General features: G+C 49.2%; 2 protein-coding genes across 2 annotated transcripts; both read right to left on the bottom strand.

Moving 5' to 3' along the window:
• Positions 1-339: 339 nt before the first annotated feature.
• On the bottom strand, positions 340-5,488 carry Rab25 (RAB25, member RAS oncogene family). Its single transcript, XM_035451330.1, has 5 exons — positions 5,474-5,488; positions 3,597-3,865; positions 1,597-1,790; positions 983-1,063; positions 340-660 (listed from the first exon to the last, which is right to left on the bottom strand). The coding sequence occupies exons 1-5, from the start codon at positions 5,486-5,488 to the stop codon at positions 533-535; spliced, it is 687 nt and encodes a 228-aa protein (XP_035307221.1). The 3' UTR covers positions 340-532.
• A 4,213-nt stretch (positions 5,489-9,701) lies between these two features.
• Lamtor2 (late endosomal/lysosomal adaptor, MAPK and MTOR activator 2) lies at positions 9,702-12,668 on the bottom strand. The gene is made up of 4 exons (XM_027393134.2): positions 12,508-12,668; positions 12,044-12,206; positions 10,140-10,229; positions 9,702-9,898 (listed from the first exon to the last, which is right to left on the bottom strand). Exons 1-4 carry the CDS (start codon positions 12,573-12,575, stop codon positions 9,842-9,844), a joined length of 378 nt encoding a protein of 125 aa, XP_027248935.1. The 5' UTR covers positions 12,576-12,668; the 3' UTR covers positions 9,702-9,841.
• Between the last annotated feature and the right edge of the window lie 364 nt (positions 12,669-13,032).

The raw sequence follows: 13,032 nt of genomic DNA, 5'->3' as shown, positions 1-13,032 counted from the left end.
CATTAGAGTGACCTCAGTTCTTGGCACCAGAGCTTTGGGTACCAGATGGTGCTGGAGGATGGTTTCTTTTGTTTTGCTTTCCAAATAACCCTCCCCTCCACACAATCTTCCATCCCCCACCTGCCCTAGGGGCTGGCAGAGAGAAGGGTAGGCAATTCCTGCCCCCTTGGCACTGTCCCCAGACCACAGAACTCCAAAAGCAGGCCCTGAGGGGCAGTGGATATGGTGGGGATGACAGAAAGGGATGGAGAAAGGAATCGACTCAGGAGGAGTCAAAGTTGGAAGGGCAGCACAGATGATCCGACGAGGGACAGATGGAAGGCGGTAAAATGACCAGAGCATGATACAAAACAGCTTTATTTGAGGGCCCTGGCCTGTGAGGGGTGTGGACAGATGATAGAGACATGTGGTAGGGCATGGGTGCCCCTGGGTGCTTGTGAACAGGGACTCGAGGGTAGGGAGAAGTCCTGCAATAAGGGGGGGGGGCACCCGACGGATAAAGACAGGGACACAGGGTTGACCATGGCTGAAGTCAGAGGTTGATGCAGCAAGCCCTCTTCTCCCCAGGGCCAGAATCCTGTCCAGCTTCAGCATTGCCCAGGGTGATGGCGTTGGCCCGGGTGCTATTCTGCCTTTGCTTGGACACCTTTGCAAAGATCTCTAAGAACAAAGAGCAATAATCAGGCAGAAGTTTAATGTCCCACCCCTTAACCATACCATTTCTGAGCACAGGTGGCCACCCTGGAAAGATTTTTTACTGGCAGGAAGTAGTTTTGACACCTGGGTCTTGTCTACCTTCCTGGGAAGGCTGAACCCAGACTCAGCCCCCTAAAAAAATTTGAGACCTCTGGTTCCTTCTGTAAACTCTAGGATGGGTGGTGGGACCAGTGTCTCTGAGGAGGCTTGGAGGCCTATGGTGGGCTAAGAGCTAGGACAGGGTATCCCACCTGAAATCGAGTACCCAATGTGAGCAGGCTCTCACCTTTGAGGACAGTCTGAAAGGCTAGCTCAACATTGGTGGAGTCCAGGGCAGAGGTCTCCAGGAACAGCAGACCATTGTTTTCTTCCAGGAAAGAAGTGCATATTAGTTGTGGGTTAGTGGCAACAATAATAATATTTATTTAATGTTTCCTGTGTCTTTTTTATATATGCAAAACCCTTGGTAGATAGTAGTTCGTTTAATCCTTTATACAATCTATAAAGCAGTTTCTTTTAGGAAAATAAAACCTAGAAACGCAGAAAGAATGAAGAAGGAACTTGCACCATGGCCTACATCTAGGAACTGACCGAGAGGAGGCTGGAGGCTGTGCTCTAGTCCGCCACATTGAACTGCTTACTGCTAAACCCAGAAAGCTGGGGAAGGAGATGGCCACCAGGAAGGAGACCACAAGGGGCTCTGGGTATGTCCGGGTGGGGGCTGTCTTAAAATCAGCTATAAACAACTGTTAATGAAGGCAGTCTCACAGCAGGGAGTAGGCGGAGGCATATGGGTTCCCAGAGGGCCTGGAAGCAGTGAACCACATGAGAGAACAGACCACTCAGGGCCCTAAGTGTATGAGCAATCGAAAATCAGACTGAGGGGGAATAGGCTCTCACCAGCAAACATGCAGGCCTCCTCTGTAGGCACCTCCCGGGCCTGGCTGAGGTCACTTTTGTTCCCCACAAGCATGACAACAATAGTGGCTTCAGCATGGTCGTAGAGCTCCTTTAGCCAGCGCTCCACAACAGCATAGGTCTGGTGCTTCGTTAGGTCAAATACCAGGAGTGCCCCGACTGCTCCTCGGTAGTACCTGTATGGGGGCGAGAGGGAGGGATGGACAGGGATGCCGGGCTCAGCCCCAGAACATAATCATCAAGCTAAAGGCCTGCCAGTGTGCCAGCAGCCAGGGAGGACCCCAGCCCCTGCAGAGCACTCGAAGCACCCTGGTGCTGCAGGGATGCTGGTCTCAGAGTCTACAGTTGTACCACCCGCCAGTGCCTACATGGACCCTGAGCAGGCATGCCCCTGGATCTTCCACTTTTTAAAAAAGCTGACTAATTCATTAATTCCATTCATTTACGCAGCATTCTGCCTGCTTGTGTGCCTGCACACCAGAAGAGGGCATCAGATCCCATTATAGATAGTGAACCACCAAATAAATGGTTGCTGAGAATTGAACTCAGGACATCTGAGCCATCTCTCCAGTCCTGGATCTTCCACTTTTAATGTCTTTCTCACACGGCTCTTCATCTAGTGGTCTCTTCTGGTATCTTCTCAGGGTGAGCCACATATGCCCCTTGAACCAGTACCTGACCTGAATTCCTACAGACATTTAGCCTCTTTCTGGAGCCTGAGTTCAAAAGGCTGTCTTCAGATTTAATTATTCCTTGTTTTCTTTTGAGACAAGAACTCAATACGTAGCCCAGGCTGACTTCAAACTCAAGGCAATCGTCCTGCTTTGGCTGGCATTACAGGTGTGAACCACCATGCGTGGTTTATTCCTAGTTTATTAACAAGTCAACCAAGTCTTATAAGAGGTCAAATAGATAAGAGTGGTGGGTGGGTGTGGCCCTTTAGTATACATAACAATAAACCCTGCTTCCTGCTTCTGGTCTCTTGTAGTTCTGTCTTCTAGCATACTTGATAGACAGACCACATTTCAGACACTGACCAAGAGACGCTGGATATGGTGCCAGAAGGCCTAACTTTCTGAGGCTTTATAAAATATATATTCCAAGCTGGGGATATGCCTACTGTATGGGAAGCCATAAATTCAATTCTGAGTACAATCCATACATCTATCCATCCATCTACCAATCAATCAATCAACCAATCTCATTTTTAAAACATCATGGTCAGGAATGGTGGAACACACCTTTAATCTCAGTGTTCAGGAGGCAGAGGCAACAGATTTCTATGAGTTCTAGGCCAGCCTGGCCTAGAACATAGCAAGTTCCAGACTGCCAGGACTACATAGTGAGTTCCAGGTCTACATGTGAGCTCAGGCTTGCCCAGTCTGCCAAAAAACCCTCTAAAGTTCAGCTAGCTCTTGGCACTTGTGATTAGACATGTTGCCAAGAGTAGAGTACTGTGCTGAAGTCAGGGGGCGCTCTTGCTCCAAGCACCAATCTAAACAAGGATGGATTGGATTACAGCATCTCACTTGTTTCCGTAATACTTTTTGTTTTGTTTTGTTTTGTTTTTTATTTTTCGAGGCAGGGTTTCTCTGTGGCTTTGGAGGCTGTCCTGGAACTAGCTCTTGTAGACCAGGCTGGTCTTGAACTCAATCCACCTGCCTCTGCCTCCCGAGTGCTGGGACTAAAGGCGTGTGCCACCAACGCCCAGCTGTTTCTGTAATACATTAAGAGCTCCACAAAATGCCAGTACTTTGTATCTTCTTGGTCACATGAGAGGCTTAGTAAGTGGGGCCATGATTTGTGTTAACAATCATTACACCCTATCTGTCCCTGTTGGTCAATCACAGAACTGTCTTTGTCATGATTCCCGTCCCAGGGAACACACAACGTTCTCCAGCCTCCCATCCTCCCACATCTCTAGTCCATAGGAGAGCGCTGGGGTCCCAGGGTCCTCACAATCCCCCCAGGCCTGGGCTCACGCAGAGGTGATGGCTCTGTATCGCTCCAGGCCAGCTGTGTCCCAGATCTGCGCCTTGACAGCAGCGGTGCCCAGCATTACAGTGCGGGTGGAGAACTCAACCCCGATGGTGGTACGGCTGTCGTGGCTGAACTCATTGCGGGTGAACCGGGACAGCAGATTGGTCTTGCCCACGCCTGACTCGCCGATCAGCACCACTGAGGAAGTGGAGAGAGGAGAGCGGAGAGCTGAGCCAGGGCACAGCCGCTCTGAGCCTACCTGAGCCAGAGTCTGTCCCACAGGAAAGAAAGGAGCTCAGAAAAGCAAGAAAATCTCCTGGCAGTCTCTTGGCCACACTGCTTGGACATCTGTCGGGGGTGGGGGGTGGGGACAGAAGGGCTAGGAGTGTTCAAGGCAAGTGCTGTTGAGGCAACAGAGTCTGTCTGTATTGCTGGTAACACAGCAAGAGCTGTGGGCTGTTCACAGAGGACATGTGTTAGAGAGACAAGGTATGTGAAAGGCAAAGGCTTGGGAGGTCTGAGGTGCACATTTCTGGACTAGGGGCGCGAGGAAGTTGCTGATGCCTTTTTTGGGAGGAGGGGGTTGAGACAGGGTTTCTCTGTGGCTTTGGAGGCTGTCCTGGAACTAGCTCTTGTAGACCAGGCTGGTCTCAAACTCACAGAGATCCACCTGCCTCTGCCTCCCGAGTGCTGGGATTAAAGGCATGCGCCTCCACCACTCAGCCTGTTGCCTTTTTTAAAGGATATATATATAATTTCTGCCTGCACATATGCCTGCCTGACAGAAGAGGGCACCAGATCTCATTACAGATGGTTGTGAGCCACCATGTGGTTGCTGGGAATTGAACTTGGACCTCTGGAAGAGCAGCAAGTGCTCTTAACCTCTAAACCATCTCTCTAGCCCCAGTTACTGATGTCTGAATATGAGTTGGAAGCATGAGGAAGAGGGACTTGGATGTGTGTGTGTTTACATGGGAGATGGGAGATGGAGGCATACGTTGGCAGGTGACACTGCTGTGTGGTGAGAGGTGGGTGCAGGAGTACACCTGTGGGTATGCGTGTGTCTCACTGCCTCTCCTTTGTTAGGAGCATCTGCGTCCATCCATCCATCCATCCAGGCCCTGTCCTCAGGCTTTGTGGCCTTTTTAAAATTGTTTTAATTTAAGACTTATTTATTTTATGTGTATGAGCATTTTGCTTGTATGGATGTCTGTGTGTATGTATGTTTTGCTTGTATATATGCATGCCTGGTAGGATGTCAGGTCTTCTGGTACTGGAGTTATGGATGGTTGTGAACCATCTGAGTACTGGGAATTGAACCTGGGTGCTCTGGAAGAACAACAGTGCTCTTACCTACTAAGCCACCTCTTCGGCCCCCTTTGTGACTTCTTTTTGGCAAGCTACTTAACTCTCTACAACTTAATTTCCTCCTCTGTACCATGGTGATGCCAATGGCTGACATTCACATCAGCCACCATCCAAAAAACTTTATGTAGCCTCACAATGCCCAGAGATGAATGCCTTCATTATTCCCATTTTTATAGACAAGGAAGGCACCCCGTAGTAGGTCTATTACACTGTACTAAACATACATGTATTACCCACCTTTACTTTCCAGGAAGGATTTGCCTGCCCTACCCCTTCATTTCAAGGGGTGAAGGCAGTAGCAGTGAGTGACATGAGCCCTCGTGGACATGGGATGTCATGCCTCTCCTAGACAACTCCACATGGTACCTCAGGGTCACTGTTCTGAGGCTACTCCAAAGCTCCCTGTTCTACAACTACCTCTGCGCTCTCATGGCAGGTGACTACCCTCTACCCAATCCTGTTTACTCCTGCTTATCTTCATATGTGGTGGCCTATAGTCAGCTTAGAATACCCCACACTTCTCCATAGTAGCACTGGGACCCCATCTGTGCTAACTGGTTTGTGGCAGAGAGGTCATGCGTGGAACCACACAAAACTGATAGACCACAACAGGGATGTGAAGATGATTTTGTGAAAATGGTATCTACAAGGAGCTCAATAAATGGGAGTCACTATACCACAGCCACAGCCCTACCAGCTTCCTTGGGAAAATGCCAGGAGTACAGGCTCCCCAGCTTGGGCCAGGGTGGGGCTGAGGTTGGGCTGTGGGGTGTGGTGCAAAGGGAAGGAGAGTGCCACCAGGCCACCTTGCCTTTAAGAGGTGGGCTAGAGACCCATAGAGGGACCAAACTCTAAGAGCTGAGGACAAAAAGGCAGGAAGGATACATGCTCACTTTCAGGGACAGCCCAGTGAAGAAGTACCTAGTGTATGTCCAGAGAAGGTGCAAAAGGCCATTGCACAGGCTTCAGCCCAGGAGTCCCATGTAATCCATCAGACTGCTTCAAATTCCCTGCATTATCCCAGTGTCTTCCCTATGTATCAACTTAACTAGCTCAGCAACGACTACTTCTTTCCTTCCCCTCCTGTCTATGCATCTGCTCAGAAAGATGACAAGATGACTTTCTTCCTACCCCCCCACCCCCCATTTTTTTTCAAGATAGGGTTTCTCTGTGTAGTTCTGGCTATCCTAGAACTCACTCTGTAGACCAGGCTGTCCTGGGACTCACAGAGATCCTCCTGCCTCTGCCTCCCAAGTACTAGTATTAAAGATCAGCACCACCACCACCACCACCACCCAGACAAACTTTCTTCCTCTTACATTGGCTTTCTTCTCCCTCTGCCCTGAATGCAAGTACTTTCTGAAGTCAGACTTCCATCTCTTGGGCTTCACAGGCTGACATTCCCAGGGATTTGAGTGTCTATTAGAGAATGGGTAGGGCAGCCTACTAATTTGGCAATAGGAAGGAATAGGGCATACAACTTTCAAACATCTGCACCTGTAACCAGACCTGCCTATACTCCTCTAGGCCTCTTTTCTCTCCTAGAAGGAATGCTGAGCCTGGGGGTGGGGGTGGGGGTGTCGGTGTCCAAGTAAGAAATAAAAAACCAAGAAAAGACCCTGTCTCCTCTGGAAATAGACTCTCTCCCACCCTCTTTAGATTCTTTCCCTTTCAAGAGCCCCAACTTACCCTTGAAGACAAAATTATAATCTTCATCTTTTCCATTCCCCATCTTGGCTCAGCATGGAGAGCGAAGGTGTTTGCAGGTGCAGAGGTCACAGTCTGTTTATTGGTTAAAAGGCCTCAACTCTCAGCTCTTAGAGGCCTGTACCTATATTCCCTCTCATTGGGGTGAGGAACAGGGGGTTGAGTTGAGGCCAGGAAGAGCACCAGAAGCTCAGCTTTGACAGGTTGGGCTACTCTGTGGGAGCTGAGAGGACGGAAGCAAAGAACAGGAAGAGCTAGCCAGCTCGACTGGGGACCTGGGGCACAGGTGGGTGGAGCGAAGATGACGTCAGACAGGTTAAACAGGTTAGGTATCTGCTTTCAGCCTACACTCCCCCAAACAGGAGAGCTTGCTCCTAGAGTTAACAGTGGGTGAGGCTGCAGGCTGCAGGCTGAATGCATCTTGCTGGGTTTCTAGGGTTTGTAGAAGGGGAGCTGCCACTAGGCTGAGAGAACTAGACTCGTGGCAGGGCAGAATCCTACTGCCCCCAGCTTTCCCTTCTCAAGTTTTGGTAAAGGCACAATTGGGGCGTCAGGGGAAGGACTATTGGGGCAAGAAATGCAAGCTGGGCCCAGCATCTCTGCAATGCAGCTTGCAGCTTCAAGCTCTTCCTTATCAGCCCCAGGCCAGGGATGGGCACATTTCTCACTCAGGTGGAGCTGGGACTCCACCTGCCCAGCTGGGTCCTTTCTTGCTTGCCTTACACAGGTTTGCTCCCTTCCTAGATGGTGGCAGAAACAAGTGCAGCAAGAGCCGGATGCAGTGCATGTGGGGGCAGAATCTAAGATGAAGACCCTGGGTCATGGGGTTTTCAACTCTTTGTCAGGACTTGAGGCCTCACAGCAAGGCATCTAGTTCGAAAGAGGAGCCAGGTTTGGGGGTTTTCCCTGCAACTCCCGGGAATTGCTGGGGCACAGTATTGAAAGTTGGAAACCAGCCTGTACCATTTTGGAAGCCAGCCTGAACCACATAACAAGACCCTATCTCCTGAGACAAACCAGGGACCAGCAAGATGACTCAAAGTAAGGAACTTGATGCAGGGTCTGGCAACCTGAGCTAAATCCTAGGACCCACATGGTGGAAGGAAAGAATCAAAGTTGTCCTTTGACCTCTACACATGTGCCAGGGCAGACATGCATCCTCACATGCACACACGATTAATGAATCTAATAAAAAACATTCAGGGGCAGAGATGACACACATCTTTAATCTCAGCACTCAGGAGGCAGAGGCAGGTGGGGTCTCTGTGAGTTTGAGGCCAGCCTGGTCTACAGAGTGAGTTCCAGGACATCCAAAGCTACACAAAGAAACCCTGTCTTGAAAAACCAAACCAAGCCGGGCGTTGGTGGCTCACGCCTTTAATCCCAGCACTCGGAGGCAGAGGCAGGCGGATCTCTGTGAGTTCGAGACCAGCCTGGTCTACAAGAGCTAGTTCCAGGACAACCTCCAAAAGCCACAGAGAAACCTTGTCTCAAGAAAAAAAAAAAAAACAAAAAAGTTGTCCCACTTGTACTGTGGGACACACTTACCCACACATGCACGCGAGCGCGCGCACACACACACTAATAAACACACACAAAGTAAATGTAATGGTGAGGCATCTGTGTAAACACACACAAGTTTTTTTTTTTTTTTTTGCAAAAACAAGAGGGTTTATTGAACGAATGCGCATTCGGGTGTCAGAAAATTCAGGAAAGCTGCATACCCCAGGAAGGGTTACCGGCTCCTTATATAGAAAAAAAAACACAGATCAGCATACAGGCAAGGGGCACAAAGTGATTGATTACAAAGTATGATCTCATGTTAGAGTGGTCACCCCACACACAAGTTTTTTGTTTCTTTGTTTGCTTGTTTTTTTCCAGACAGGGTTTCTCTGTGGCTTTGGAGGCTGTCCTGGAACTTGCTCTGTAAACCAGGCTGGTCTCGAACTCACAGAGATCCTCCTGCCTCTGCCTCCGGGGCGCTGGGATTAAAGGGATGTACCACCACCAACAGCTCACAATTTCTTTCGCTTCTTTTTCTTTGCATTTTTTATTTTATTTCATTTTATATTCCAACCACAGTTCTCCCTCCCACCATCCACTTTTTTTTTTTTTTTAAGATTTTATTTATTTATTATGTATACGACATTCTGTTTCCATGTATATCTGCACTCCACAAGAGGGCACCAGATCTCATAACAGATGGTTGTGAGCCACCATGTGGTTGCTGGGAATTGAACTCAGGACCTCTGGAAGAGCAGTCAGTGCTCTTAACCTCTGAGCCATCTTTCCAGCCCCTCCACTTTCTTTTTTAATTAAAAACAAAACAAATGCTACAGAGAGGGTCTGACTTATGAAAACTTGGGAAAGGAAGTTGAGAGGACCCCTCCTTAAAGGATTTGTGTGTGTCCAACAAACACAGGCCTTTGCTCCTCTAGCTCACTTCCAAGGTACTGCCAAATAGGCAGGCAAGATTCTGCTCTAAGGGCTGGAGTTAAGAGCATTGGCTGCTCTTACAGAGGACCTAGGTTTGGTTCTCATAACCCACATGGTGACTCACAACAGTCTGTAACTCTAGTTCTAAAGAGAGCTGATGCCCTTCTCTTGACTTTTACAGGCACATACATGGTACAGACATAAAACCAGGCCAAACACTCATACATATTAATTTTAAAAAAATTTTAAAGCTGATATAGTGACTCACAAATTTAATCCCAGCCCTCAAGAGGCAGAGGTATGCAGATCTCTGAGTATAAGGCCAACCTGGTCTACAGAGCTGGTTCTAGGACAGCCAAAGCAACACAAGGAAATCCTGTCGTGGGTGGGAGAAGGAGAAAAATCAGTTCTGAGTGGTTGGAGTGAGAAGCCCAGCACTGGAGAAGTCAACTACACTGGGTAGCCCTGCCAAGAACTGCTGGGAGATTTGGTGATGGGAGATGAGGGAACCCACCTTTGCAGAGGATGAATCCCTTAAATAATTTACTCACTCCTTCCCATGGCCTGAGTTCTTCCATCCAAGAAAGCAGTTAGACACAAGGCAAGAGTTGAAATTTATTTGTAAAAAAGCTAAAGCCAGAGTCCCACCTTCCTGTAACCAGTCCAGTAAGGTGTCTCTAGGGCCCTGATCCTCCCATCCACCATCCGTCCTCTGACTCCAGCTTCCATCACTCTATTATGATGCTGCTACTTGGGTGAGGGGCTCCTCCAGGTACTGCACCAAGGCCTGGGCCTGCAAGGAGGGAAAAGCACATGTCAGTCCATGCATGGCCTATGCTTAGAGGTATCCCAAATTGGCTCCCTGCCCCACAATGAGCATCAACCAGACCCCAGCCCACCCCCACTGCTCTTCAGCCCATTTCAGACACGGACTAGATATGAGAATTTCAGAAAGGGGTACATGTAGGGAATGGACACAGTGAAGAGGGACTATGGCTGGGCCCAGGAAGGTTGTAACATAGGAATGTACTCACTTTGGCCTTCAGCATTCCGAAGCCTACAGTCTCCTTGGCATACATACATAGCAGAAGGTTGGCCACCCGAGTAATGGCTACACGGCCCTCCTAGTGGGGATGATACATTGAGGCATTCTGCTTGGCATCCTTAGTTCCTACCTTCCCCAGGGCTCCTCTGATCCTAGAGATATTGTCTTCAAGCCTGGCTGGGCGGGAAACTCATCTAGGAAGCTTTGCCCAGCTCTTAATACATAAGGGCCTGACACTGCCTCAGCACAGGCAATTCCTAATCAAGTTATTCTGGGAAACCAAGTCTCCCAGAAATGGGTTTTCTTCTCTAATGCCAAGAATTGTCTCAACAAGTGAGGTACCAGGAACAATAACCCAATTTGTTTGTTGCTCTTGCAGAGGACTTGGATTCAATTCCCAACACCTATATTGTGCATCCAGTTCAGGGGATCCAAAGCCTTCTTTTAGCCTCCTTGGGGGTACCATGCATGCACATGGTACACATATATAACACCTGGGAAAAACTCTCATAAAGGGGTGCTGGGAAAATGGCTCAGCGGTTAAGGGCACTGACTGCTCTTCCAGAGGACCCTGGTTCAATTCCCAGTACCCACATGACAGCTCACAGCTATCTGTAACTAACTCCAGTTCCTGGGGACCCCAACACCAATGAACATAAAATAAAAATTAATTAAAAAAAGAGAAGAAAAAAAAAAACAAAAAAAACAAAAAAAACAAAAAACCTCTCATACAGGGCTGGAGAGATGGCTCAGTGGTAAGAGCACTGCCTGGTCTTCCAAAGGTGAACTCCCAGCAACTACATGGTGTCTCACAACCACCTGTAATGAGATCTGGTGCCCTCTTCTGTCCTTCAGGGATACATGCAGAGAGAACACTGTATACATAATAAATACTTATTTTTAAAAAAAACCCTCTTGCCAGGCGGTGGTGGCGCACGCCTTTAGTCCCAGCACTCGGGAGGCAGAGGCAGGTGGATCTCTGTGAGTTCGAGACCAGCCTGGTCTACAAGAGCTAGTTCCAGGACAGCTCCAAAGCCACAGAGAAACCCTGTCTCGAAAAACCAAAAAAAAAAAAAAAAAAAAAAGACAGACTTCACATTGCAGCAAGAAAAGTGATGTTTCCTGAAACTTGTTTTAGGTGTGTGTATCAATGTGTATATTAGGCTTTGACTCAAAAACAAAAATTGTCTGAGAATGGATCTAGGACCCCAAAGAGCTCCACTACTGAGCTCCATCCTAAGTTCTTTAAAATACTCTTATTATGGCAGGGCTGTAGTGAATGTCTTTGGAGCTTTAGCTCTAGATTCAGCCCCCAGCAGGAGTCAGCAATGGTTAGGAGTGGTGTAAAGGGCTGCCTGAATAACAACGAAGAGCTTTCTGAGGGGCATTTGCCCTTAGGTGAACTGCTTCGGATCTGCATGCCATCACTGTCCAGGGTGCTAGGAACCAGGCATGCCTCTTTAGCTCTATCTCCTCATTCTGTGGTACACCATCCTTACTGATGGAGTATCCATTTGTCCAAGCATCACTCTACCCTAAGGCCTTTGCAATTGCTTTTCTGTCGGAAATACTTGCAGAGATCCACCTGCCTGCCTCAGTCTCTCAAGTGCTGGGACTAGAGGCATAAACCATGTCCCATACTGTCAAAAATATTTTTCCAACAGATCGCTGCATGGCTGATTCCCTTCCCTCTCCAATCTTCCTCCAATCTTTTAGGAAATGTCACCCTTTCATCTATCTGAACCCTACTCTCACTTTTTCTTTCTTCCTTCTTTAATATCTACGTATTACTTATTTGGCAAGGTACAGGGGTGCACACTTGCAATCTTAGTATTCGGGAGACTGAGGAAAGATGATCACTGCAGTTCGAGGTCAGCCTACTTTACTCCATACCATGCAGTCCATGAGGATAAATTTGAGATTGTCTTCATTAAATGCTTGGTTCCCGTTCCGGTCGTAGGCAGCCCAGATGTTACTGGCGATGGCCGCGGTGACCCGGGCATCTGTGTCCCCATAACCGGAGTAGGCCAGCAAGGATCCCTCGTTATTCAGCAGCCTGGCGAGGATGGAGAAGGATTATCGACAAACTCAGCAAGAGTGAAACGCCTGGGTTCCTATTCCAGTTCCCGCTACTGGCGCTTTTAGGAAGCCAGGATCTGCTAGGAATATATCCTGGAACATGCCCTACGCACTCGTCGACTTCCCTTTCCGAGGGGAGCCCTACGTAGGGTTCCCGAAACGGCCGCTCATACGACCAGCCTCCTCCCGGTGGAGGGCTACTTCCCTACCCCTGCTGCAGGCAGCCGCGCGCCGCCCCACTCCAGCGCTCGCCGCTCGGGTCCTTGTTGTGCACTCACAGGGTGCTTTGGACTCCCCCGGTGTTGGCTTGGCTTAGCACCTGCGTCAAAGCCTTGGGACGCAGCATGCCTGCGTCTCCTAACCCTGACCGGCACACACCCCGTCACCGCCGGCCGCAGCTCGCCAGCCGCTTCCGGTGGCCCAGAAGCCTACCTGCGAGGCGCCCTGGGAGTTGTAGTCTCCGGGCCTACCCACTGAGTCTCTGGCCCAATCCCCGCCCCGCGCGGGGGGTAGCTGGGAATTATAGTTTCTTGTGACCGCTCAAGGAATTCTGGGAACTATAGTTTGGCTTCCTCGCCAGACCATGAGGCGGGGAGGGGGGGTGGAGAGCGGGAGTGCAAGGACAGAGGCGACGTTGGAAGGACTTTTAACCCCTTGTACGAAAAGGGCGCCCTCGTGCCTACTAGTCAGCCCGCGATTCAATAATAATAAAGATCTGTGTTTGCTAGGCACACCCTTGGCCATTTTTCAAATCAGTATTGCACGATGGTCACAATTCTGTGCGGTACTGCAGTCTTGACACC

This window comes from Cricetulus griseus, assembly GCF_003668045.3.
Source record: "Cricetulus griseus strain 17A/GY chromosome 1 unlocalized genomic scaffold, alternate assembly CriGri-PICRH-1.0 chr1_0, whole genome shotgun sequence".
NCBI classification, from domain to species: Eukaryota; Metazoa; Chordata; class Mammalia; order Rodentia; family Cricetidae; genus Cricetulus; species Cricetulus griseus.
This window is presented reverse-complemented; position numbering and strand designations above follow the sequence as displayed.